Source organism: Python bivittatus, unplaced genomic scaffold, assembly GCF_059951505.1.
Source record: "Python bivittatus isolate LINGU-HERP-01145 unplaced genomic scaffold, Pbiv_v1 ctg000700_np1212, whole genome shotgun sequence".
Taxonomy (NCBI): domain Eukaryota; kingdom Metazoa; phylum Chordata; class Lepidosauria; order Squamata; family Pythonidae; genus Python; species Python bivittatus.
In genome coordinates, this window is record NW_028277098.1 from 49,418,539 (window position 1) to 49,443,523 (window position 24,985).

Here is a 24,985-nt window from a genome sequence, read left to right on the forward strand (position 1 = left end):
TATTAGAATGACACTTCCCAAACTTTGCAGCCTTACCACTAGAAGAATGGAGTTATGGAACTGACATCTTATAAGTACAGGCATCTCCACAACTAGCATATGTTAAATCAAACACAGCAGCCTACCAGCAATTCAGTAATTCTGGTTTTGCTAACAGGGTAGCTGACTCCCAAACTGTCTGAGTCAGCTCATAGCCTTAACTAAAAAGAGATTTAAAAAATATGAAGGAGGAAGAGGAACCTGTTGCAGCTTTGTATTTCAAAGAAAGAGAATTCTGCAGCCCCAGGATCAATACTGTACCCTTAATTGTTGAAATTAGAGTATGGGCAATGTAATTCAGCTATCCATAAACATGAGTATACCTACCAATGTCTATCTGTAGCATTTTACTAGATGGATTGCAAGTTTTCAGGCCTTCTGTAGAGGTTTCTGATTGGCTGTTGCTAGAGTCAGGATGTTTTCTCTAATCTAATAAAGCAAGCAAGTCAATGTCCCAACTATAAATGACCCAGAGATAAGTCTGTTAGCTTTTACAAAGGTTCAAGAAGCCTGCAAACTATGGCTTTTGCTGATAATCAACATATACAGGGGGTACAATAGACAGAAAAGACCACGAACTTTTTTTAACTCAGTTTCCTTCCAGAGGCAAAAGAACAGAAAGCCAGCAAAAGAGGTAAGAAATCAATGTTTACATTTGGCTCCATTTGCCTTGAAACTGATGAATTAGAACAATTACTAATACTAATTCTGCAGTCCTTGCTTTGGCAAATCATATAACCCATTACTTAAAAGGATGTTCACCACTTTAGGATAGAAACTTCCTTTTGGAAGGAAAAGTGAGTAGGTATCATAATGGCTTTTTAAGTTAAGCCTTTGCATATTGTAAACAGCTAGCTTCCTTCCTTGCAGGCATTGTTCCTCTTCCTTCTCCATTCAGTTCCAAGTTGTTACTGTCAAAAAGGAATCAACACATTAAATGTATCCACAGATGTAATATCATGCCTGTTTTTGCTTTTAATCTATTATTGCATCAGATATGACACTGTACTGTATATTAACTTATCTACTTTATGTAATGGCTGACCTTGTACAACACATTATACCATAAACTATAGTTAATAAACCACAAGCGGGTGTTTTCATACAACATGCTAAATAAAAAAAAAAACATTGTTCAGCGTAATAACTTGTGTTCACACAATACCCTAAGACAAGTATGGGTGTTTCTATTTCATTCAACCATTGCAATCTGTAAGGTTTTGTATATTGTATGAATATAGCCACATTAGTTTTATATATTTAAGAAATAGTTGCAAATGTTGAGAGGAAGAGGGATTTGTTTTCAAATGCTTCCCCTGGGAAGGAGGCAACAAGTGGTCTACATTTGGCCAAAGATTCTCATCATCATCATTACTGCGTACATTTTTATCTGTAGGCACCTCCAAATGTAATATTTGCTCCACTCCTGGATTGGCTCCTTGCCCACAGGATCTAATGATATCTCTGTTTGGCATCTGAACCAATTTATTTCTGATTTAGTTGGTTCATCATGGAACATATTGAATCCAGTTTTCCAGTAGAATCACTGGAGATCTAAGGATCTAAGGATGGGGGGATATTTTCCCATCAGTAGGAACTTTTGCCTCATCCCAGCTCTTGTGCTCTCTCTCATTCTGGTAGAGTTAAGCTATCATAACTTCAAGCTTTAATTTTTCTGCTGTTTTAATAAATGGAATAGAGGAATGGTATCGTCATGGCATGGGAACTTTGTGGCTATCCTCCCTCCCCCAGTACATTGCAAATACTGAAGTATTTTAATCAGAGAATGAAATAGACTGCGGATGGGGACAGGGCACCAAATAGATACCATTTTGTGCCCTTCTACTGGTTAGCTGGAGAGTACTACGCCTCATATGGTTTTGCTGCGTTTCAAGGATGATAGCAGCGAGAACAACCACAAGTTGGCCCAAAACTGTTTCTAGGAATTTGGAAAGTGAAAACTGTAACAGTGTGGAAGAGACCTAACTTGGTAATGAAGGCTTAAATACCAGCCCTTCAAAACAAAGGAAGTACAAAATCCAAAGAATCCATAAAATGGCAGTGTATTATTTTATAGGAAGTGAATGGATATAAATTATTGTGTTTGCTAAACTATATGCACAAATAGCAATGATATGGTATAGTTAAAGGCAGGGATACTAGAGCCAGTTTGGTGTAGTGGTTAAGGCACAAGGCTAGAGACTGGGAGACTGAGAGTTCTAGTCCTGCCTTAGGCACAAAATCAGCTGGGTGACCTTGGGCTAGTCATTCTCTCTCAGCCCTAGGAAAAAGAAGACAATGGCAAACCCCTTCTGAAACCTTGCCAAGAAAACTACAAAGGATTTGTCCAGGCAGTCACCAGGAGTCAATACTGACTCGAAGGCACACACACATGACAGGGACATATATGGTTATGTATGTCTTCAAGATAATGACACCATCAGTAAACAGATGTGTTTACAGTGCTCAGGTAACCACCATCCATATTATGCCAAAACTACCACAGTTAATATCTTACTAGGGAAAAAATGGCATTTGTCAACAACTTGGAACTGTAGTTCAAGTGCACTGGCTGGGGAAATGCCTAGTTCTTCTTAACTCTTCAGTAACCAAATCATCTATAGTTCACATCATGTAAGAATCCAAATTTCCAATGTTAATTATCAGAAATATTAGTTAATATAAATTTTCTGAAACATTATTCTAAAATGTAATTTATTTATTGTGTCGAGTATTAGAGATTGATTTAAATTGCTTTCTGTTCCTCACACCTGGAAAAAGGTCATCTTGTTCTAGTTTTCTTGTACATTATAAATTAGCAAACAAAAGGATCTGGACTCACTGTGCAAAGTGAAAGGCAAACCCTGCATTTTGCCCTATGCACAGACTCATATATAGCAGCATTGTTTAAATAATGTTCCTAGAAATACCAAGATAAAAAGATGTTGCCTGGGTTTGGAACTATTCAGTTTCACTAGCCAAATAATTGCCTGTCCATGTAAGACAAGATTTTGGCAGTTAGTTTCTTTACTGAAGCAACTAAAAAAAAAAAAAACTAGAAAAATTCTAGATGAAAGTTCACAGAGAATATGAGTATTTAAGTGAAAAATAATGGACATTTTTAATCATATATTGACAGTGAGTTTGACAAATCTTGATACTATCTATTTGTGTGTGGTCTTAGACAAAATTGTGCTCCTATCTATCCCAGTGAAAAGTTAACAGAATTGTAACTTTATAGTGAAGCATCATTTGTTACTCCAGTTCAGGTATCCTCTAATACGGAAAAGTTTTTTCATTTGTGCAACACTGTTTATTACTCCAGGTCAAAGTTTCTCAGATAGGAAAAATATATTTCCAACATTTTATTGTTGCAATACAACTAAAGAGAAATCCAAGCAATATATTGTGAAACAACATTAACTTCTTCATATTCTACAACGGCTAGGAATTTTAGAACCCAAAAAGTAAACATGGATGCCTCAAGAGATATTAAGAAGTCAAGTGCCTGTGGCTTCTGAATGTCTTTGGTGGGATTCATAATGTAAAGCAACATATATGTTCTGATAATCAAAGGATAAATGTAGAAAGTCGAAAGAGTAAAGAACCCTCCTGACTATCAATACACTCCATACAATTACATGGCAGAAACGAGGAGTGAACACAAAACTTTTTCAGGTTGTTGGAGGTTTCTACTGGAGCATAATTTTACATTTGTGTCCTCAGAATACTAGTAGATAGTTAGCTCTCATTACCTGATCACTCCCACAGTGGCAAATGCTGCTTCAACCCCAGTTACTAATATTTGTTTCCATTAGATCTTATGGCCTGAGAGACAGGATGTATGCTGGGATGTGGCACTGAGGTGGGGGATGAAAAATAAAGACATCTTGCATGCCCATTGTGGGGAGACTTTCTCCACACTGTCCTCTTTAGAAAATTTAGATATGGAAACCACATACAAAGTCCTTGAATGGAAGTGGTCACACAAGGTATGTTGATATACTTAGTTCAAAAGCAACAATATATGTATTGACCATGAGAAAAAATATCCAAATCCATAGGGGCCATAGTGTTACCAAATCACATTTTATAAAATTATTGGAAGCTTTCTAATTTCCTAGAATTCTTCTTCAGGCAAGAAGGTTAGAGGAGAAAAGGGGTGAGGCAGGAAAATAATCAGCTGCTCTTTGAGCCATATTTGCTTTAAAGGCAAATTTCTGTAAACACTAATTTGAATAGAAAAGCATGATTTAAATTGAAAAATACATTTTCAGTGTGATTGTTTAAGGTTGGTACAGAAGAAAGCAAAATATGTTCCACTCTGCTACATTTTAGTTGCAGTTATTTCTGACGGTGCGCATTAAGGTTGCCCCTACTGTTTCATAAACCACCATTATGATTGAAATGTCATCTTCCATACAGGAGCCTTTACAAGAATAGCAGTAACAAGAAGATGTTGCAATTTTCAGTGCTCCTATTCCTTGCTGTCTCAGTGCCTAGCACTGGAAAGAGACAAACATGTCTGGAAGGGGCTGGTCACAAGCCAACGCCTACCCAAGAGAATGACTTGCAGGAATGTACCCTATATGCCAAATGTAAGTCCTGCAAAACTATACTAAAAACTAATCTTTAGGTGATCAGCAGGCTGTGTGCTGGTGCCTTTGTTAACAGAGGGTCTCGAAGGATTATTTTGTACTTTGTATTATCATTTGTTCATGCAACTAATGTGAGCTAAATTTCATGGTATAGTTATATTATGTGTGTGCATGTGTGTGTGTGTATACAACATACAGGGATTGTACAGATTAAAATAAAAAGCATAGAAAAGAGTAAAAATAAGCCAAGCCTAAGGCAGAAAAAGAAAAAGGATAAACTTTACACCAAAACCATTCACTATATCTCTTCATACTTTGTATCCTTACAAATCATTGTCCTTCCATCATATCCATAGATCACTTCACACATTGCCTTTTGTTCTTTAACTTCTCAACTCCCTTTTTTGAGTATCTCATCAACTTTATCCAACCACTTTTCATAACTTTTCATAACCTTTCAATCAGAATTCTATCAAACATTTTTCCAGGCACATTTAATGAACAAATCCACCTATGCTTGCTTGTTTCTTTCTTTTAATTCATTCATACTACTCTTCTTTCCCTTTGTCTGGGGGAACAATAACACCATTGTTCCAGTCTTCAGGCACAGTTGCAATCTTCCTACTTATGGTAAACAAGACACTCAGCCACTCCATATACAAACCTCATCCATATTTTAACACTTCTCCAGTTAAACCATCTCTTCCTACAGAGCTATACCATTTTTCAACACTCCTTTTCATCAATTCTTTTCTTGAACACTAACTTTTGTAACATTTGTTTTAAGTCTACTCTCTGATGTAAACTGCCATTCCCATACAAATTTCTAAAATACCTCTAGCATTCCTGTACTTCAGTTCTGTCACAAATAATTCACTTTTATTTCTAATTCCATTCTCTCTGTTAGAGGTTTCCTCTTCATCCATTTCCAAAATATTTTTTTATTCTCATCAAAATTGTTCAGCATTTTCTCTGCCTCTTTTAATCTTAAGTATTCCTTGTTCTCTCTGACTACCTTCTTTGCAGATATCTTTTTTCTCTATATACATATTGCTTAGTTTCTTTCTCTCATTCTCATTTTTGTAGTATCTATACAACTTTTTTTCCCTCATCCATAACCTCTTTCAGGTCATCATTCTACAAATATCCTTTTTCATACTTCCTACTAGCATAATGCCACATTTTTCTGTGGCATTGTATAACATAACTCTTTTCATCCTATGGAGTCCTTGGTGCTCTCTGAGCTTGGTTGTTTGCTTGCAGAAGTTTCATTACCTGACTAGGTAACATCATCAGTGCTAGTGAGTTTGGGATTTGCTCCCTGTTTATATACAATACCTTGCCCTGCCAGTGTGTGTGTGTGTGGTTTTCTCCTTGGTAGTTCCTTGATTAGGGTATTGTTTTCTGCTTGATTGTTTGCCTGGTGCTAATCCCTGCTTATCTGGGTGTAGGCTACTGGAGAGGATGTGTTCTGAAAGTGCCCCAAGACTCAATTCCAATTTTAACAACATGGGCTATTGTAGGTATTTAAGTAGACCAGAGTTTTCATAGTTGTAATTGTGTTAGAAAGTAAGCCTTTATTAAAAACTCTTTGTTTTTTAATTCCCCATAGCTGCCTGTTGCTTTGCAAACATTACAGAAGAACTAGCTCATTCACCAGTCATTAAAATAAATACTACCTTCTGGAACAGATGTGGAAATCTTACTAAAATGTAGGTTTTGTTTTTTCTTTTCCACGTGATTCTATGAATACGCTATTTACCATACTTCTGCCATAGCTTCTGTGTATAATAGCAGGACAACATAAAGAATCACTGGGAGTTGGGCGGCGTATAAATTTAATAAATTATTATTATTATTATTATTATTATTATTATTATTATTATTATTATTATTATTAAATACATATGTGTGGTTCATCTATTAAACAAACAAGACAGGAAAAAATAAAATAAGGATGCTTCAGTAGGCCATCTTGAAATCCTCCTCACACTAGACCCAACATTGCCTATCATTGACTGCTTTATACAACACGATCAATGGACATCAGAGTTTACAGATAAAAATATAAGGCATACATTTTGAAAAACTAAAATAATTTTTTGAAAAGTAAAAAAGCATTCTGTGAAGTTTCTCCTTTTTAAAGAAACACTGTTTTTCTGTGTTGAATACATAGTTATATTTCCAGGTTAAGGTGTTAACAGAGTACTTAGAAATTTGAGACGGCATTGTACTGTGGGTCTTCTACTCCATAATTAGAATCTAATAGCTATTTAATGATGATCATGGAATTACTAAATTTAGGTGACATACCTGAATATTAGGTGATGAAAGCTATTATAACATTAATACTGTAGACATTTGAACAATGGTACATTACTTTTAAAGGCCAAATTAAAAATATGTTCTTAATGGCTTTTCTAAAAGTAGAGATACATTAATTATTTATTTATTTATGAAGTTTTTTGTTTTAATTTTCAGTCCAAAATCCAAACATTCCCAAAGTGATTTATAGTATATTAATTCAATGCATGGTAATTGAATTAAGGCAAATAATTAAGACAAGGTAGCAACAGAAACTGGGTGAAGAGGGGAATTATAATAAATCTTCTTTTCAGCCCTCTGGTGTTGCCACCCAGTGTTATCAACAAGTTTCATGAAGTATTCATGTAGCCTTGATATGACACGTGGTATTTACTTTAATAAGATTGGAATATAATTTCAGAATTATAAATCTAAGGAGCAACTGAGTTAAAGTTCCCAACCAATTTGCCAATTGCAGTGATGGAAGTTTTTCATACAATAACAGTGGATGTTTTCCCCATAATAACAGGTGTGAAACTTACATGAAGAAAATAGAGTGCTTTTATCGGTGCTCACCATATGCCGCTCACTGGGCTGATCACCAATATGCAGCTGCTATTTCTTCTGTTCCCATATGCCAAAGGTTCTGTGATAACTGGTAGGTTGGCCTTTACAGTGCCCATATAAATGAATTCTCCAACCCATGTCTCCTTCTTGCTATATTCAAAAAAATTAAGAAGATTCTCTTTGTAGTTAAATTCATTACTAATTCTTCATTCTTTGGGGCAAAATCAAACTTTCCAATGCAATTTTATTATTCTTGGAATTCTTATTGACTTATCAATAACTTGCTTTTAGCGTATAAAAAAAAATTACGCTGAGAAGTAAACTCACATGCATTTTTCCAGGGCAGAACAGATTATTATTTAGTATTCTTGTGATACTATGCATCTTTCATTTTAAGACAATAACCCTTAGGAAAAGAATTTGAAATGATGAAGTGAGCTATTATTATTATTTTGTAATAGTTCTGTTCCATAGATCAGATGACAAGCTACCAAAGTTTGTTGCCACTGTTTAAAGATCTACTGTACATGAAGTTCTTCTGTACCCAATGAGATTTTCAAATGTTTCTTGAAAGAGCTGGTGCTGGCAAAAGTCTGATATTCAAAAAACAAAATTAAAAATTTAACTGGACATGCTCAAGATTTTGAGGATGGCTCACATAGTGTTTCTTGTTTTTTTGGATTGAACTCTGTGGTGTTGGAGTTTTTCATGTATTTGTTTTACTAATAGAACTACTTCTTTTCCAAATGCTGAAACATGGCCAATTCCACCCAATATGGAGAGTATATTGAATATCGCAATTCTGAACTGCATATGTTGATGACCCTGCATGCACTTGAATGGTTCTGAGTGGAAAACAAAGCCTTGACTAATATTCTTCAGGGACCACTTACTTTTTAAAACCACAGAGCACTAGATTCTGGACTTTCCAAACAATGCCTTTGCACTATTCCAGAATCTGTTTTGCACTTCTGTGTTTTCAAACTATTATCCCTTGGCAGACAATTTGTCTCTGGTTCGGTTGTAAAACAATTCAGAATGAAGAAGGTGGCCTTTGTGCTGGCATTCTGTAGAGCTTTGGGTACCATTCCCCCCCCCCTTGGTGGAACTCTTGCCTCACCTCACATCCAATTCTCAATCTTCAAGTGAGGCTACATTCTGTTTCCAGGTTCTTAACAGAGAAAGATGGCCTCCTGGCTTCATTCAGGACCTCTACACAAACATAAACTGCAGATAGAGATAGCAGGATATGCTGGGGCTGTGGAAACCGTTCAAAGAGGTGTTTCACAATCCATGCTACTGCATAGTGTTATTTCAGGACCTATAGTACCTTACAGCATGACACTAAGAAAATTATTATTATTATTATTATTATTATTATTATTATTATTATTATTATTATTTGCACTCTCCTATCAGTCAGCTGGAGGCAGAGCACGGGTTGGATCATGGTCTTCCCTGCCAGTTTTCTGTAGTCTGGTCTGCAGAAGTGAAGACAATTATATGGTCAAAAGTGTTGGAAGAGTCTGGGAAATGAGAAATGAAAACAATGAAGTGCACTCTGTAAGCTCCAGTCCAGTGCTACTTCTCCACGCTACAGTATTTTCATCACTAGGTTGACACTGCAGTGATCAGGAGAAAATAGCACTCTTTGGGAGCTGGGATTTGACCACAACTCTAGCCATTAAGTATTCTTCCCTACTTATTAGTCTGCTAATAGCTGGGAAAGTTACAGATCTGTTTTTAATATACATTCTAGAATCATTGTAACAAGCCACGTTTCCAGGGTATTATTTTTTCTTCCCTTGAACTGCAAATGTCCTTGTTTCAAAGTGCCCTGTATATTTGTAAAGAATAATTTCCAATAATATCCTGAAGGAGCATTGACTTGAATTTTTTAAAGAAACTTATAGTCAATAAAACCACATTCTTTTATGTTGCATTACATGGAGCGGTAAAAACATACAAAATACCTATACTGTTGTGTTTTCTCTTACCTTGTAGGTATGAATCTTGTAAAAACGATCTCACTTGTGTCAGCAATTGGTTGACTGATTGGGAAATCGATGATAAGGGAGAGAATCACTGTAAGAATGAGTGCATCCCATACAGTGAGGTAATGTATTGGAAGCTACTTCTGAGCCACAGGTAGTACCTTAATGTTAAAGGGTCAAAAGGCTGCATGGCTTTCTATATTTAGTGCTGATGCTCTAATCTAGCAAATGTTTCTAATTTAACAAGAGGAAACTCATATATTCACCTCCTCTAAATTCTAAAATATTTTAGTACTGCTAGTGCATGCCACCAGTAATAATAATGCCTTTTAAATTAAAGTGCAGATTAAATGCATTTATCTAATTATAAAGCCTGTCTTCCAACTGTCTTTAAACTTGGTAAGAGAATGTTAAGGTAAGGTAATGTACCAATATTTATTTTAAAGTAGGTTAATCTAAAACAAGTGTTTTCCAAACAAAGGATATATTAATACTGTATAAAAGGAATCTCCTGTCATTTTGTGCATATACAATACAGGAATTATCACACTAGTTTAGATAGCAATGCATTACTATATTTTGAAGTATCATTAACTATGCCATCCAGAAATCTGGAGGATATCTGTTATGGGAAGGCTGATCTAGAAATGCATGTTTGGCCAATTCAGTGATAGACCTCATGCATCTCTAGATAAAAGGAAAATTAGGAAAATGTTTGCTAGAGGTTCTAGAGCAAATGAAAGCAAACTGAAACCCCAGTGCCACACACAGCTGCCAATCCACTTTCCTGGAATCCCAGAATTCACTCTGACCACAATGACCTAAAATAAGCCCCATTGTTTCCCAATTTTGAAACTAGAAATGCATGAATACTGTAGTATGAAGTTAAACTGTGCAGTTCCTGGCTACCAAAGGTTGCCTGCCCCTATTTCAGAAAGACATTATTCATCAGAAATGAAAATACTAGGCTAAATGGACAAAAATCTTGGTATGATATAAAGGAAACCTCTGTTTTATAAAGCTGAAAAGAAGAGAGGCTAAAATCCTAAACAAAGGGTTGGGTAAGATTTGTTTCTTTTCATCTCCAATGCTTTTAGCCTCATAATAAAGCAATTCGCAGATTTCTGATATGGTGTATGCTCTGGATCCTGAATGAGCTATTGCCAGTACTCATTCCTCTATCTACCATCCTAATTGTACCAGGCCACATCCTGCCTTAGACCTTATTTTTCAAAGTGGCCTGGATGTAAAGATCAAAAAACAGGAGGACAGTGTGGTTCTGACGGTAAATGATACTGTAAACCAGACCATTTATGTCCCTCTGAATTCTAGATGTATGCCAATGGAAGAGAAATGTGTGAGACCATGTGGGGTGATTCACTGGAGGTAAGCGACTCCTCTTGTCTCTGCCTGGAGATGGATGAAATGGATCCCAAGGCAATCAAGCTAATTCAGGATAGATCCAGCAGCAGCAGCAGCAGCAGCAGCAGCAGCAGCAGCAGCAACAATGAAGAAGAACAATTCTGCCGCCTCAGGATGAAGAAGATAAGAGAGCTGGAGGAGGAGAATAAAGAAGGCATGGAAAAATAGTGAGCACTCAAGTTTGGGTAAGCAAGATTAGATGGTTATTATTTTTATCATTGTCGTTATTTTTATTTATGTAAGCCTTCAGCAGCTCTAGGCATCTGTTTCTAACCACAATGATGCCCTAATGATAATATGTGCATTGCAACATCACAGTGCAGGCTCTGCCCCTTCATACTCACAAGTACATAAGGGGCAGAGTTTGTATCACAATGATGCATGTTTCTTCACTTCATTCCCTGCTTCTCCCCCCTTTATCCACTCTGTAGGCACCTGTGTCAGCAGCAAAAGCATTCAATTAAACAGTAAGAAACAAATAAATGATAGAATTTAGGATCCAGAAGCAAGCCATGTGGCAAATGATTAAACCTCAAAATCAGCAGTGGATGTCCCAAAGCTAAACAGAACCTTGGCAAAATGAAATGGTCTTTATCTAGTGGCAGGAGTTAAAGAACTAGAGAGCTAAACAAACTTCTGCAGGAGAGGCTCTCACAATTGGAAAGTGGGGTTGTGGAAAAGAGACTCTAACAACTACAAATCAAACAAGTGTCAGTCCACACCGGGATATATTGAAGGGCTTGACCATCAGAACCTAGAATACAGTTGGGATCATAGGTGTCTGTGGAAGGAACATCAATTGCATCAAAATGGCAAACATGTCCAAGCGATCAAAGCCTGCACCTTTTTGTTGTGTTTTGCATAAGTAAAAAAGGGCGTGGTTTCAGTTGCCTGATTGCAGCTGCCATTTTGACACTGTTGACATCCACCCCTGTGGACACCGTTGCTCGGATCATATGGGAGAATGCGGCTCTTTAGGTACCTTTTACAGCTTAATAAACTATAATAAAATTATAATTCAAATGACCCAATTATAATACAATTACAATTTGAATTAGGGATGGAAATGTTTTGTTAACAATTGTAACTATTCTTGAGGGAAAAAAGTGTACAGTGCCCACACAGTTATTTTCCTTTGAGCACCATAACTGCTCCTGAACCAGGTAGACTTTCCAGACATTTTTCAGATTGAGCTGGTGGCAGCAGTGCAGAATTATTATTATTGTTGGTCACACAGTCAGCCGGATGTTTAGACTGGATCTGGCATTTTTATTTGTATGCCACTTGATTTTCAGTGACTCTAGGTGGGTCTCAACCATCAAAGAAATTACAGTAAAATAAAGCATGAAAAATAAAGATGGCAAGCGTAATGAAGTGAAGGGTCTTAGTCTCCCTTGACAAAGGCCTGGATGAAGAGCCAGAATCTCTGGTCCTCCAGATGTTGCTGTTCAATGGCTGTAGCTCCTCACATCTCTCACACTGGCTATGCTGCCTAGAGCTCCTGAGAGTAGTATTTCAAGAATTCTTGAAGGCCACGTTTCCCTGCTCTAGAATAGTCTAATCAAGACAGGTAACCAAATTACTCACACTGTTGGTAGCTTTTTGAGTGAAAATATTGATCAAGAAGCACAAAAAAAATCAACTGCCAGTTTAATGTGTTCTAATTTATTTTGTCTATCCAAATAATATAGATCCAGTTAATAACCATTTATGATGAAGACAGGAATATACCTGAAAACCCTAACACATCACTGAATTATACACTTAGGTTCTGTTAGAGTTTACTCCCAACCCTCTTGGATTATAACTGAGCTGAATGGGTTGCCATGGCAATCATATCTAAGTACATTTTCACTATTCTGGTTCTAGCAGTTCTATATAAAGAAGAAAGCTGCTATGGTTTTATTTGTGTATTTACTGTATTATTTTGCTGAGCTGATATGGCACACCAGTTGTAACTGTCTCTAGCAGATCCTGCACAACTATTTAAGGTTATTTTTTTTAACACCAGGAAGCAGTTTAGAAGTACACCTAATAAATAAAAAGGATGCATCTTGAGAAAATATGGTCATGATAGTTGTATTCAAAAGGTATCAAAACTTCCTAAATCCCTCTTTTTTCAACAAGGTATCTTCCAGATGTGTTTTATTGCAGCTCTTATCACCTATAGCTAACAGGATGGATGATAAAATTTGCAGTAAAACACATCTAGAGAAAATTGCACCAGATGATGTCTCCAGATAATCATATTTGTTCATTTGATGGGTTGAAATTATTTGGAACTGCATCAGCCTCTGGTGAGTCTCAGTCTTCGCTTGTCCCAACTGGAACACACAAAGAAATTTCTGTTATCGTTTTTTACATGCTCAGAAAAGAAGTCATATTTGGTAGGTAAAAATTGCCAGGATAGGTGATGACAGACATTGAAAACAGACACATACATATGTTGCCAAGACACTGCACAGAGCCATAATTAAAACTGTACTTCCAGATGTACAATACTACAACCTCTATATGAAATCAAGCGAATATACTAGGATCAGTAGAAATACTTGTCATGTCGTGCCAAGTAAATTTTTAGTGGAGGCATATTTTGGAGATCAAGTCTGCTTCCTGAAATACAGTTTGAATGAAAGAGAAGGGTTGTATGCAGATAGCTGTTTATTGTAACTAATTTGCAAAGTGGATGTTGTTTCTAGCAAGTTTGGAATCTTCTCTACATAATCAAAAAACAGATTTTGTGAATTTGCTCATAAAACAATGCCAGTATGAGACAATTGTTGAATATAAGATGTAAATGTTTTGACTTTTTTCATCCCCCACAGTGTTATGTGAATTCTGTGAGCCTTCATCTGACAGATATCCTACCTGAAGATCACCAGGAATGCATCAGGCAGTGTCTGTTTCAGCATATGTCTACTCTGGCACCAAAGTAAAATTAGAAGCTAAGCAGATTGCTGATTTCCAGTGTTCTACTAACCATCAATCAATGAATGAATGAATGAATAAATAAATAAATAAATAAATAAATAAGGACCAAATATCCAGTATTTCATCAATGTCATCAGTTACTTTTATACTGATGCAATTGCTTAAATCTGTCCATCAAGTTTCTGTGTCAGTCTTCCTCATCTGGTGATCTCCAGAGATGGTCAGGCTGCAACTTCCAGAATTCCCAACCAGTGTCTTCATGTGGTGCTACGTAGGGAAAGGCTGGTCCATGGCCATCTTTGTCTACATACATTTGTGGGAATTATTAGCCAGCATTACATTCAATTAGGCTTTATGGAGGCAATGGTACTAGAAAACTAATATGCTCACTAAATCTGTAGATTAAAATCAATAAGTGTATGGGTAGAAGGAAGAAAGAGGAGATGTGTCTTTCACATAAAGACATTACCTGTTCACCTCTGTAAATTGCTGTTGAAGAAAGATACTGTATTGACATACTCTGTAGCAGAAGTGCATATTATGGGAGGACAGCTGCCATTCTGTTTTATGTCAGGACTAGGAAGCCTTTTTCAATTCAAGGTCCTAATTGCCTTGGAACAAATGCTTTACCAGTAAGGAGGAGGATCCACAATGAAAATTAGGGGATGTGTGCACACACACACACCTCTCCCTATACAATTAGACTTAAAAACCATTTTTAGTAGCATCACTGAGGCACTAGGGCATCAGTGGAGGCTAATTTTAAACTTGAGTACTACCTGGAGGACAATTCAGGGAATGGGCTGCTGCTGAGTTGAAGAGTGCTAGTTTATTCGTTCTTGATCTCATCAGTTTCTGCTGCAGGGAGTTCATTCATTTTGTTTGAAGCAGAAGTAAGCATTGTCCTCTCAACTAGACACTGTAAACATTGTGTTCATTTGTTACATTAAGTCAGGGCTTTACAAAACACAACATTAATTCAGGGCTTTACAGAACACAACTTCTATAAAAGCTAAGTCAAAGCCAAACAAGATACATTACAGCTGGTTCTTCTCTCTCCAACAGATAAACTGTTGTGCCACAGTGTGCTCACACCAGGCTTCAGTAGAGCAGAGAGCAGTTTTTGACTAGCTATTTATTTAATTTTCACAATCAAACCATACACAGTGAGAGGTCATGGACTGGCAGATGGAGTGCCATCAATATGCTGATGACAACCAATTCTACTTCTTGGTAACATCAGAATCATATCCTGAACTGTTGCTTGGATGCAGTGATGAGGTGGATAAATTGCAACTGAAATCTGATCAGTTTGAAGACTTTGTGGGAGATTGTGAGAGTTAATTTTCACATGCTGGGAGAAAAACAGCATGATAGTAAATCTGATGGCTATAAAAGCAAGGCAGATATAAGCCAGTCCCCCCACCCACAAAAGAGAGGGGCAAATAATCTGGGTATAGCGTGGGAAGGAAAATGAAGCACAAAAGTCTGAACATTGTTTCTCTATATACAGCTTTTTCTTGAATCACTGTAGTTGCTGAAATTCTTTGTTTATGCTTCCTACTTCATCAAATCCTATTTGTAGTTCTTAGATGTCTTGCCTAAGTGGTTCATTCCTATGAGGTGAGACCCAATAAAGGTTCCTGGGTATGGGAACTGGAAATATGCCTGTTCTGAATGGGTTTGCACACCCTCAGAAGGAACATGTCCATGGTTTTGGGGTACTCCTACAGTTGTCACTATAGGCCCGACATTCAGAAGGAGTCTGGTAGCACCTTTTCCAACTAACAAATTTTATTTAAAGGTGTAAGCTCATGCCTTTTATTGAAAGGCATAAGCTCAAAGCTCACAAAAATGTATCCCTATTAATAAAATGTTTTAGTTGGAAACGGTGCTATCAGATTTCTTCTGATTTTGGGCTACAACAAACTAACATAGCTACCTTCCCACAACATCTACCATAGACCCGTGTGACCTTTATGACGAGGACCATCTGTTACTAGCTATGCCCTTTACCAGACAAAGATAATCATTTTGCATTTTCATTACCATAATGTGCTTGGTATCTACCAGGTTGGATGCTGGAACTGGAACAGATTGCAATAGCCAGTTTACTGAATGGAGCACCTTGTCATGTACATGCTTTACCTGTACTGAAGCAATCTGTGTTGTTCAAGTTTTATTCTTGGTATATAAGACCTTAAACAACTTCAGACTGGGATTTATGATGGTTCACCTTCCTTTTAAAAACCTGCATGATAACTCAGAGATTCAGGGAGTCCTACTGCTAGTGCATGAACTGTGGATTATCATCTTGAGATCACTTACAGATGGGCCTTCTTGGTGGTGGTGCCTGCATTTTAGGGTGCTTTCTCCCTTGATATTCAAGGGCACCTACTAATAAATAATTTAGGCATCTACTGAAAATGAAGTTTTCATCCATCCCTGTGCGAATGGTAGAAACATTTGTCTTTTTCACGAATCCATTTTAACATATACGTTATATATTGTACTTCAATTTATTGTTTTATTATCATGTTAAGTTTGATTGCTAAACGCTTTCGAGATACTTTCTGGGAAAATAAAAGTAAACCTTCCTTCAAGTTGAGTTTGAATCCTGCTGATTTTGTGGACACATCCATGGAGTTTTCTTGGCAGTAGTATGGAAGTGGTTTGCCATTCCTTGCTTCCAGAAAGTTTTCAACTTTCTGGCCTAGCCAGCAGCCCTGGGATTCACAGGTCAACCAAATCCAACCCTACTTACCTTCCAAACTCAGACAAAGCTAATCAGCTGCTGTCACCTAGGAAGGGGATATACATGTTAAATAAAATAAAATAAAATAAAAAATATGCCATTCAGGAAATAAAATATACTTTTTATATTGTTCTGTCCTGTGAGATGGGATCCTCTGTGTATCATGAGAACAATAAACAATAAGTGTAGTTGGTCCAGTTGCTTAACTACAGCATGACAGTTTTTTTTAATCTTTCTTTTTCTCTCTGCAAAGTCTTATAGCAAAAAGAGAGAGACCCAAAGAGAAATCTGACATTTCTAAAATCTTTTGTGATCATGATTCACTGCGCAGCTTTATTAGATTCTGCTCCACTTAACTGATATTTGTATATTTTGGAAAGGGTAACATACCATGGCACCGTCAAGTTGAATCAACCCTGCACATTAGGATTTCAGGTTGAAATACAGATGGCATATTAGAACATTATGCCCACTATGGGTGAGTTGCTGTGGTAACACAGTTGTGGTCCTGATGATTACCTTACATTAGAAGAAGTGCTTACATTTGTATTACTGTATCATAATAACTGAAGAACAGACTAGACTAGGCCAGACCAGATCAGACCAGACCAGACTAAAATGAGACTAGGTAATTTGTGACTCAGCATGTGGGAGCATCCCAGCCATTATTTTAGCATGTTTTGTGAAGTGCAGCATTACATTAAGTCATAATTTAAATGTGAATTCAAAAGCACCTTCTAGAAAATATTAGAAAATCAAGGTTAATCTTAGACAAGCAACAGTCATATTCTCAAGCAAATAAAATCAATATAAACATTTGTGAGATGAACTGCTAGGAAGCTAAAAACTAAAATTTGTTAATCATCATACATAGGAAAGCAAGAAACAAGGAGCCAATTAATTTATGCATCAGTGCTGATTGGCCATGTATGGAACTAAAACTGGGTTCAACCTCACACTAAGCCATTGCTTAACTAAAGTTTATTTAATAAACCATATTTGGTGGTTCATGCTACTTAAAACAATAAGCTGCTGTTTATAAGCTGGAATGGTTGGGTTTACATATTGCATTAAGCAATTATGTGATTTGATTTTGATTTAGTAGGTTGTGTAAATCCAGTCATTATAGTTAGTAAACTAAGGTTTATGATTTTATATGATGTACAAACTTAGCCAGTTGTAGGTTATTCAATAAACCATGGTTAAGCAAACAATATATCAGCAGGAGACAGCAACTGGCCAACTTCAGGTTTCAAAGCTAAACAAGGTTGGCTCTGGTTAGTGCTTGGATGGGAGATCACCTGGAAATTTCAGGGCTGAAGGCTAGTTTGGGAAGTCAAAAAATATTCTGGAAGAAGGCAATGGTAAACCATTCTGCTATTTTGGCAGTGTAAGTTTTCAGTATATCTATGAAGTCACCAGAAGTAAAGCTCAATGTGAAGGCAATTCTACCTTTACTTAAAGCAACTCTGGCCAAGGATAATATCTAAACCCATTTTTTCCTCTCTATAGAAAAATATATGCTATCTTCAATGCCAAAAAATGAAACACCTGTGATCTCTTTCATCCACTTACATGTTCAATTTTTCTTTTGTTTCCCTGCCCCCAAATAATTTCAAGCACACACACTGCTCCTTTCTTTACTAACTAAATTTGCTCAAAAGCTCCAGCAATGGGCTTCCCTCCTTGCTGTCTGGACTGGAAACAGTTAATTCCAGGAGCAGGAGTTAAAGAGCTGTGATTAGGAAGATTAAAATTACAATATAAGAATTCCAGCAAGTACTGTATTATGCTTCCAAATGAGAAACCTATATACAGGAAAACAAAGGCAACAAAAGTTTGTGAACCTTCTTGTCCTCTTGCAACGCAGAGTGGAAGAGGCTTGCCTCCTTTATGAATGTACATTGTTTGATAACAGCTATTATCTTTATCAGTATGAGAACTGTCACAGAATATTTACCCTATCACACTCTAAAGCCATCATCATACAAAAGAATTGTCATATAAGGGGGAGAGGGAAAGTACTATAAAGAAAAAAAAAAAGCACCAGAAAGGTAAGTTGGGGAATTCATCATAGGAATCTATATAAACATTATGTAACGAAAGGCTCTTTCAAATGTGCAGCTACCACATTCTACTGCATTTGGTTAATAATATTGTAGAGCATTTAGCCTTCTTGAGTGCAAGTGGCTAATAAGGGCTTGACAAAGATGCTCTTAAACTGCTTTGTCCAAATGATGATTTGGAAGCAGAAAATTTAATAAAATTACACAGTATGAATCCTGAACAGGAGAAAGGAGTGTGTACAATTCCTCTTTCTCTAATAGTATTGCTCACTAATTTTTTTTTTCTGCAGCTGTTACAGTATGGGACTACACCCCTTTATAACTCTGAGCAATTTTTGTGTCCCTGGACTACCTCTGATTCTGCCTTTGGAATGAAAATGCATTGAACTCTTGGCAAATGAAGCATTTAGTTTTCCTACCAGTTACACAGCTGTGATAAATTAATTACACAAACTTTTGAGTTAATTCCTTGTTAAACCATTTTATTTCATAATACAGTCATTGTTCTCACGGGAGAAATGAGATGTATTAACATGATATAACACAGAGCTTGGACATGTACTATTCAGGAAGGTTGCTCATAAAAAGCAAAATGCCTCATTTATTTTACCTAGGTGGAGTATTTAAACATAGCCTTTCTCTAAATTAAATGCCTGAAAGATCAACATTGCAAAAATATTTCAATATATAATAATGAATATTAGAAATTGCTTATGGTGGCTTCAGTACTAATGGACAAATGTCCAAATATATCAGAAGAGAATACTGTAATTCATGCCTAATAATTTTATGAAGTTGGTAGCTTCCACGTAAGGACCTGTGCCAGTTCCAGAGTTGAACTACTTCTGGCTCAGTTGCAGTATATTTGAAACCATATAAAATTAATAACTTGTTTCAAATGCTGCAACTCTGTGAAGCTATATTGAATGGTCCATTTCCCCATTTGTAGGAACTGTTGCTTCAGAATACTTCCTTGGTCCTTACTTCAGGTGCCCTAACAGGTCTTTCAAGGATAAACATGGCATGATACTTTTTGAGCACAGCTTCATAGGAACTGCTTGGAATTTTTTTCTTTTTGCATGCAACTAGACAAACACATGCAGCAAGGGCATGGATAATTCATATGTGTGTGAGCATTCTGTATTTTTCCTTATTGCATAGTGGGAAATAAAGGATCTTTTATTTATCCAGGGCTGTAGTAGTTTGGAATAGGGCAAAGTTTTGCTCCTTATTACTTAGCCTTATGAGAGCTAGTGGGGTATAATGGTTAAGGCACTGAGCTAGGAGCAGAAAGCCACAGATTCTCATCCTCTTGTTACACATAGAAGCCAAATGGGTGATTTGGGTCAGTCAATGTCTCTTAGCCCTAGGCTAGAAAGTTGAAAAACATGTATCTACCAACCTGAACTAGACCAGTGTGGTAGATTACAGCCCAAACCTTCAACAAAGAGGACTTCATCTTGCAGTGGATTGATTTGGGCTGATAATAATAATTCTTAGTTTTGTAAGTTCCACGGAAAAGAATATATAATTACAGACAAACTTCAGAATAACTTTGAAGGATTGGGGAGTGGAATCAATGGTAATGTAAGGGCTGAAATTGTTTAGGTGATGACCTGTAGTTCTCAGGTTAGAGAGGACTTTTATGTAAACATAGTTCAACACAGCTGCCTCCCAAGGTCATCAAGAAATTGGCCAAGTATCCATTAACTTGGAAAAGCAAGAGGAAAAATTCTAGAGTTGAAGCTGTGAATATAAATATATAGTCTCTGACTTCTTTATAGTGTAGTGGCAGCCAATTGTTATATTTAAGTTTTCATTCATGTCTGGAAAAAAAATCTAATCTACAAAGTGTGTCCAAGATTCTTCAGCTAAGTCAAGTTCTGAATAAAGAGTTCAGTGTCTGGCGATTAACTGCTGTGCATGGGTGTGAAGCCTGACAGATAATGTGCAGTACCATGAGAAAGGAATGTTAAAAATAAAACCAGAGTGGTAGCTGTGTTAGTCTTGTGGCTTGTAATACAAACATACAATATTCAAATTGTATGTTTATTCCAAATATAGAATTCGGAATGCAGTTATTTTGTTTAACTTGATACAAGACTTCTTGTTTCAAGAAGTATGAGAAGCACTGAACAGGAGCACAGGCTAAGAAGTGCTAATGCTTGAGTTTGTGTAGACATAATATCTGTCCTAAGATTCATTCTTTTCTGTTTCCCATTAGTTGTATGGTATTTGCTAGAAATGTAATAGGCTAGAAGAAGGTCCTTATCCTTTTAACCAGTATTGAACTTGACCTCTAGTATCATCATATCCCATATTTGTGTCTTCAGAAGATTGAATGTCCTTCTTGAACAATTTGGGGTAGAGTGTTACCAAAGGGATGGAGAATCATCTAGATTAAAAGAAGTTGACAGAAAATGTAATTTATCAAATTCAATCAAAAACTTTATAGAAATTAGAATTTTGGCAAACTCAAAGTATCATGTGATATGAGGCAGGAGACTTTCAGCACTTCAATAAGCTATTCACAATCCAGTTTTTTCTCTATAACAATTTTTTTTAAAACTGGAAAAGATATTCCACAGTTTAATATTATTACCTCTTTTTGAGTTGTTATGTGTAAGACCATAGTCATAGTCACCTTAGTGAACATGCTATAACATGTGAGGAAATTGGCTTGAATAAGGATGCTTTTGCTGCCTGGAATCAGAGAGTGGCTCTCAATAACAGAAAGTATAAAATGCAAAGAGTATAGCTACTTTCTTTGGTTTCCCTAACTGTACAGTGGTACCTCTAGTTACGAACACCCCTCCTTACGAATTTTTCGAGATACAACCAGCTCTGGCCCCAAAAAATTACCTCGACATGCAAACTCCGCCTCTACTTACGAACTGGATCCGCGGCCATTTTCCCTGCTGCCACGTGGTTGCGGCTTCCTGTGGCCGAGATCGCGGTAGCAAGGAGACATTCGGTGAGGCTTGTGGTGTGTTTTGTGGAAGTTTGGAAGGTTTTTGTAGCATTTGGAAGGTTTTTGAGATTTAAAAATAAAATGCATATGTTTCAGAACTGTTTAGCCGTATTTACATTGAACCTTATGGGGAAATTTGCCTCGTGGTGCGACCAAATTCAGAGGGCGGAACGGATTAACCGTATTTACATTGAACCTTATGGGAAACTTTACCTCGACTTGAGACCAACTCGAGTTGCAACCAGAGTCACGGAACAGATTAAGTTCGTAACTAGAGGTACCACTGTATTTTGAGGTTACCGATTCTCTGATAAATAGCCAGTGGCTTATATTTCCCACCTGTCCTCCTAAGATAGAGATATCTTTTCCAGATATTTACCAATGACTGAGCAAGGCTGTGTTCTGGTCACAGGAGCATACCTTCCTGAAAAGAAGGGAGAAATTCAATAAAGTTTATGCACCATGACTCAGAGGTGGACTTAAGTTGAAAACAAAACTCATTGTTTTGTGGTACTGTAAGGATAGTCATAAGATCATGGAAATTTGTAGGGAAAGTTTATGATAACAAAAGTTGTGTAAACAGTTAATTCAGTAGTGTGTGAGTAAAATACTGTAAAGTTAATTAAGAGTAGAAGTAGATGTCTAGTTTAGATGTTCTTCTAGTTAATTAAGAGTAGAAGTAGATGTTTACACTCCAGCAGATGTTACCTGCTCTGACAGAATGCCTACATTTCTGAGCTGTCTTCATGCTAGGAAACAGGAAAGACAGACTATTGTTCATCCTATAGGAAACAGTCTGCATCTTTAAAGGATCTGTGTTTTTATTTTTGTTTATTTATTATTAAATCTGTATGCTCCCCATCTCCCCCCAACCAGTGACTCTATAACTGAATATCCCCTCTGATACATTCCTAGTGTAAACTAGTTCCATTTTTGTGTATGCATTTGAGAAGTCACTTCTTCGTGAAACGGGTGGTGTTTAAATTTGAAATATAAATAAATATAAATAAATAAGTTGCTATGTCTTGCTGCAAAACAGTTGTTTCTATGTCATGGTCCTTATAAAAAGGAAGCTGTACAGACAGTCCCCTACTTACAAACAGGTTACATTCAGAGAGGCTGTTCGTAAATCCATTTTGTTTGTAAGTCCAGCAAGCAAGAACACCACACACAGTTTGCACCTTACATAAGTGGCAGTCCCCTTCCGGACTCTTGCACTTAATTGCAGACATTTGCAGTCTGCAATTTGCAGTCGCCACACACCAAACACAATTGACCATGCGAGAAGTCAGGACTGGAAGTTGGAATCGGAAGTCATGAGATGGCGGGAAAGGATTAGTTTGCAGCGCACCTTCTCCTGACTTCCGGCCCGACTTCTGGTTCTAACTTCCAGGTCCATCTAGTTTGTATTGGCAGAAATTCGCAGCTTGAAAGTTCGTATCTAGGGGACTTTCTGTATGTACAATACCTCTTTACCTCAGTTCAATGCTGAATCAAGAGTAATACTTTTAAGTCAAAAATATCACTGAAAAACTATTACGTGCTCTAATGCTTTCCCTAAAGACAAATATATTGAACAAAATCTACCTTTGTTTATGCTAGATTAGTGGAAATACTATGCATTCAGGAAAAAAAAAGATTTACAGAACAGCAGAAAACTTTTGTAAGAGGAAAAAATAATTATAAAGCCAGAGGGAAGTTATTCTGATACCTAGATTACATGTTGTGCTAAGTTACATTTGGCTAAATGATTGAACAATAAAAAACTCAGACCATATTATGACTTTTTTTTTTTAATCTGCACTCAATCGTTACCGATTCTGCGGCGACTGCCTGGACAAGTCCCTGCAGTTTTCAAGGCAAGGTGTTTTCGGAAGTGGTTTGCCATTGCCTCCTTCCTAGAGCAGAGCCCAGCTGGTGAGCACAGGAGGCAGGGTTTTCCGTTGCTTTGCACCTTTTTCAGGCGTGCGCGGCTTCCGCATTACCAGCAACTTGGTCCCGTCTCCCATGCAAGCGCCGCCAGCATTTTCCTCCCACCACGGTGAGAGTACCCATTTATCTACTCACGTACGTTTTCGAGCTGCTGGGTTGGCAGGAGCTGGGGAGGAAGCAGGAGCTCACTCTGGTGCGTGTAGCTGGGTTCGAACCACTGAAGTGTCAACCATTTCTGGCCGGCAACTTTCAGCGTCATTAAGCTGCTGCGCCACCGCGTCCCCTATTATGACTTAGTACAATGTATATAATTGTCTATTAAATAAAATTGCAATCCATCATTCTTTTTGTATGTCTTTGTATTGGTTAACTGCAGAAATCCTCTTTTTTTAATGTGATACCTGAAAAGAATTAATTAGAAAATCCAATTTACCCTCTACTTTCTATTCTACTGTGATGTTTCCAGGAAAATAATTTTTGAGTTTTTAAGTACTAAGAAACCTAATTCTTTAAAACATTAAGCCATTGATGGAGTAATAGAGGATACTAAAGTTCTCCCCTCTAAATTTCTTGCATATAGTCCAGACTTATTTTTGTATTTTCTTTTAACTTATGGTAATAATAACTTGTCAATTTAGTCTTGATAAAAGCTTTTCCCAATACACCCAATGTCTTTGGGATTTGAGAAGCTGCAAGGACATTGGGGCTAAACAATTAAAATAACAAGTGTTTTAACTGTATTTTTTACCATTCAATTTACATAAATTGATTTCATTTTGTAAAGTCTTAAAAGTTTTAAAGGTATGATAATAGCTGGTTAAGAGTAATAATCCCATTTTTACCACAAGTGTCTCGCTCCAAAATATAATTAGACTTTCTAAAAACTGCTTCAGACTGTTTGTTTGCCATGAAAACAAAAATCAGATTTAAATTTTCTGCCCAAATGTTTGACTACTTTCAGTGCTGAAAAAGCAACTAAGTTCCTACTATGATTACCAACAAAAACTTGCAGGTTCTAAGGGTCCTAAGTAGGGATTTTCACATTCACCCAACAGGTAAATAATCACAAAAACATTAATAGCAAATACAATCAACTAAATGTGCAACTGTTGGAGGCAGTAGGAACTTTACTCATCCCCAAATGCCTTCCTGAAAAGCCATGCTTTTACAGCCCTTCATAAATATAGTATGGTGGGGGTGTCCAAATATTTGGGGGTAGTCTGTTCCAAAGAAGAGGGATAATCACCAAGAAGGCTCAATCATAAATTCACTGCAGATGGCCTTCCCTCAGTGGCAGAATCCTCAAAAAGTCCCTCTCTCTGACCTCATCAGGTGTATTCCAATTGTTACATTATAATTCAAAACTGAACTATATTTTACATTATAATTCTGTAAGTTTCTACTTG

At 36.9% G+C, this 24,985-nt stretch overlaps 1 protein-coding gene across 1 annotated transcript; it reads left to right on the plus strand.

Moving 5' to 3' along the window:
- The first annotated feature begins 524 nt into the window (after positions 1-524).
- LOC103048039 (riboflavin-binding protein-like) lies at positions 525-16,451 on the plus strand. The gene is made up of 7 exons (XM_007420239.4): positions 525-673; positions 4,465-4,637; positions 6,250-6,349; positions 7,471-7,599; positions 9,513-9,624; positions 10,835-11,109; positions 13,750-16,451. Exons 2-6 carry the CDS (start codon positions 4,496-4,498, stop codon positions 11,090-11,092), a joined length of 741 nt encoding a protein of 246 aa, XP_007420301.2. The 5' UTR covers positions 525-673; positions 4,465-4,495; the 3' UTR covers positions 11,093-11,109; positions 13,750-16,451.
- Positions 16,452-24,985: the final 8,534 nt, after the last annotated feature.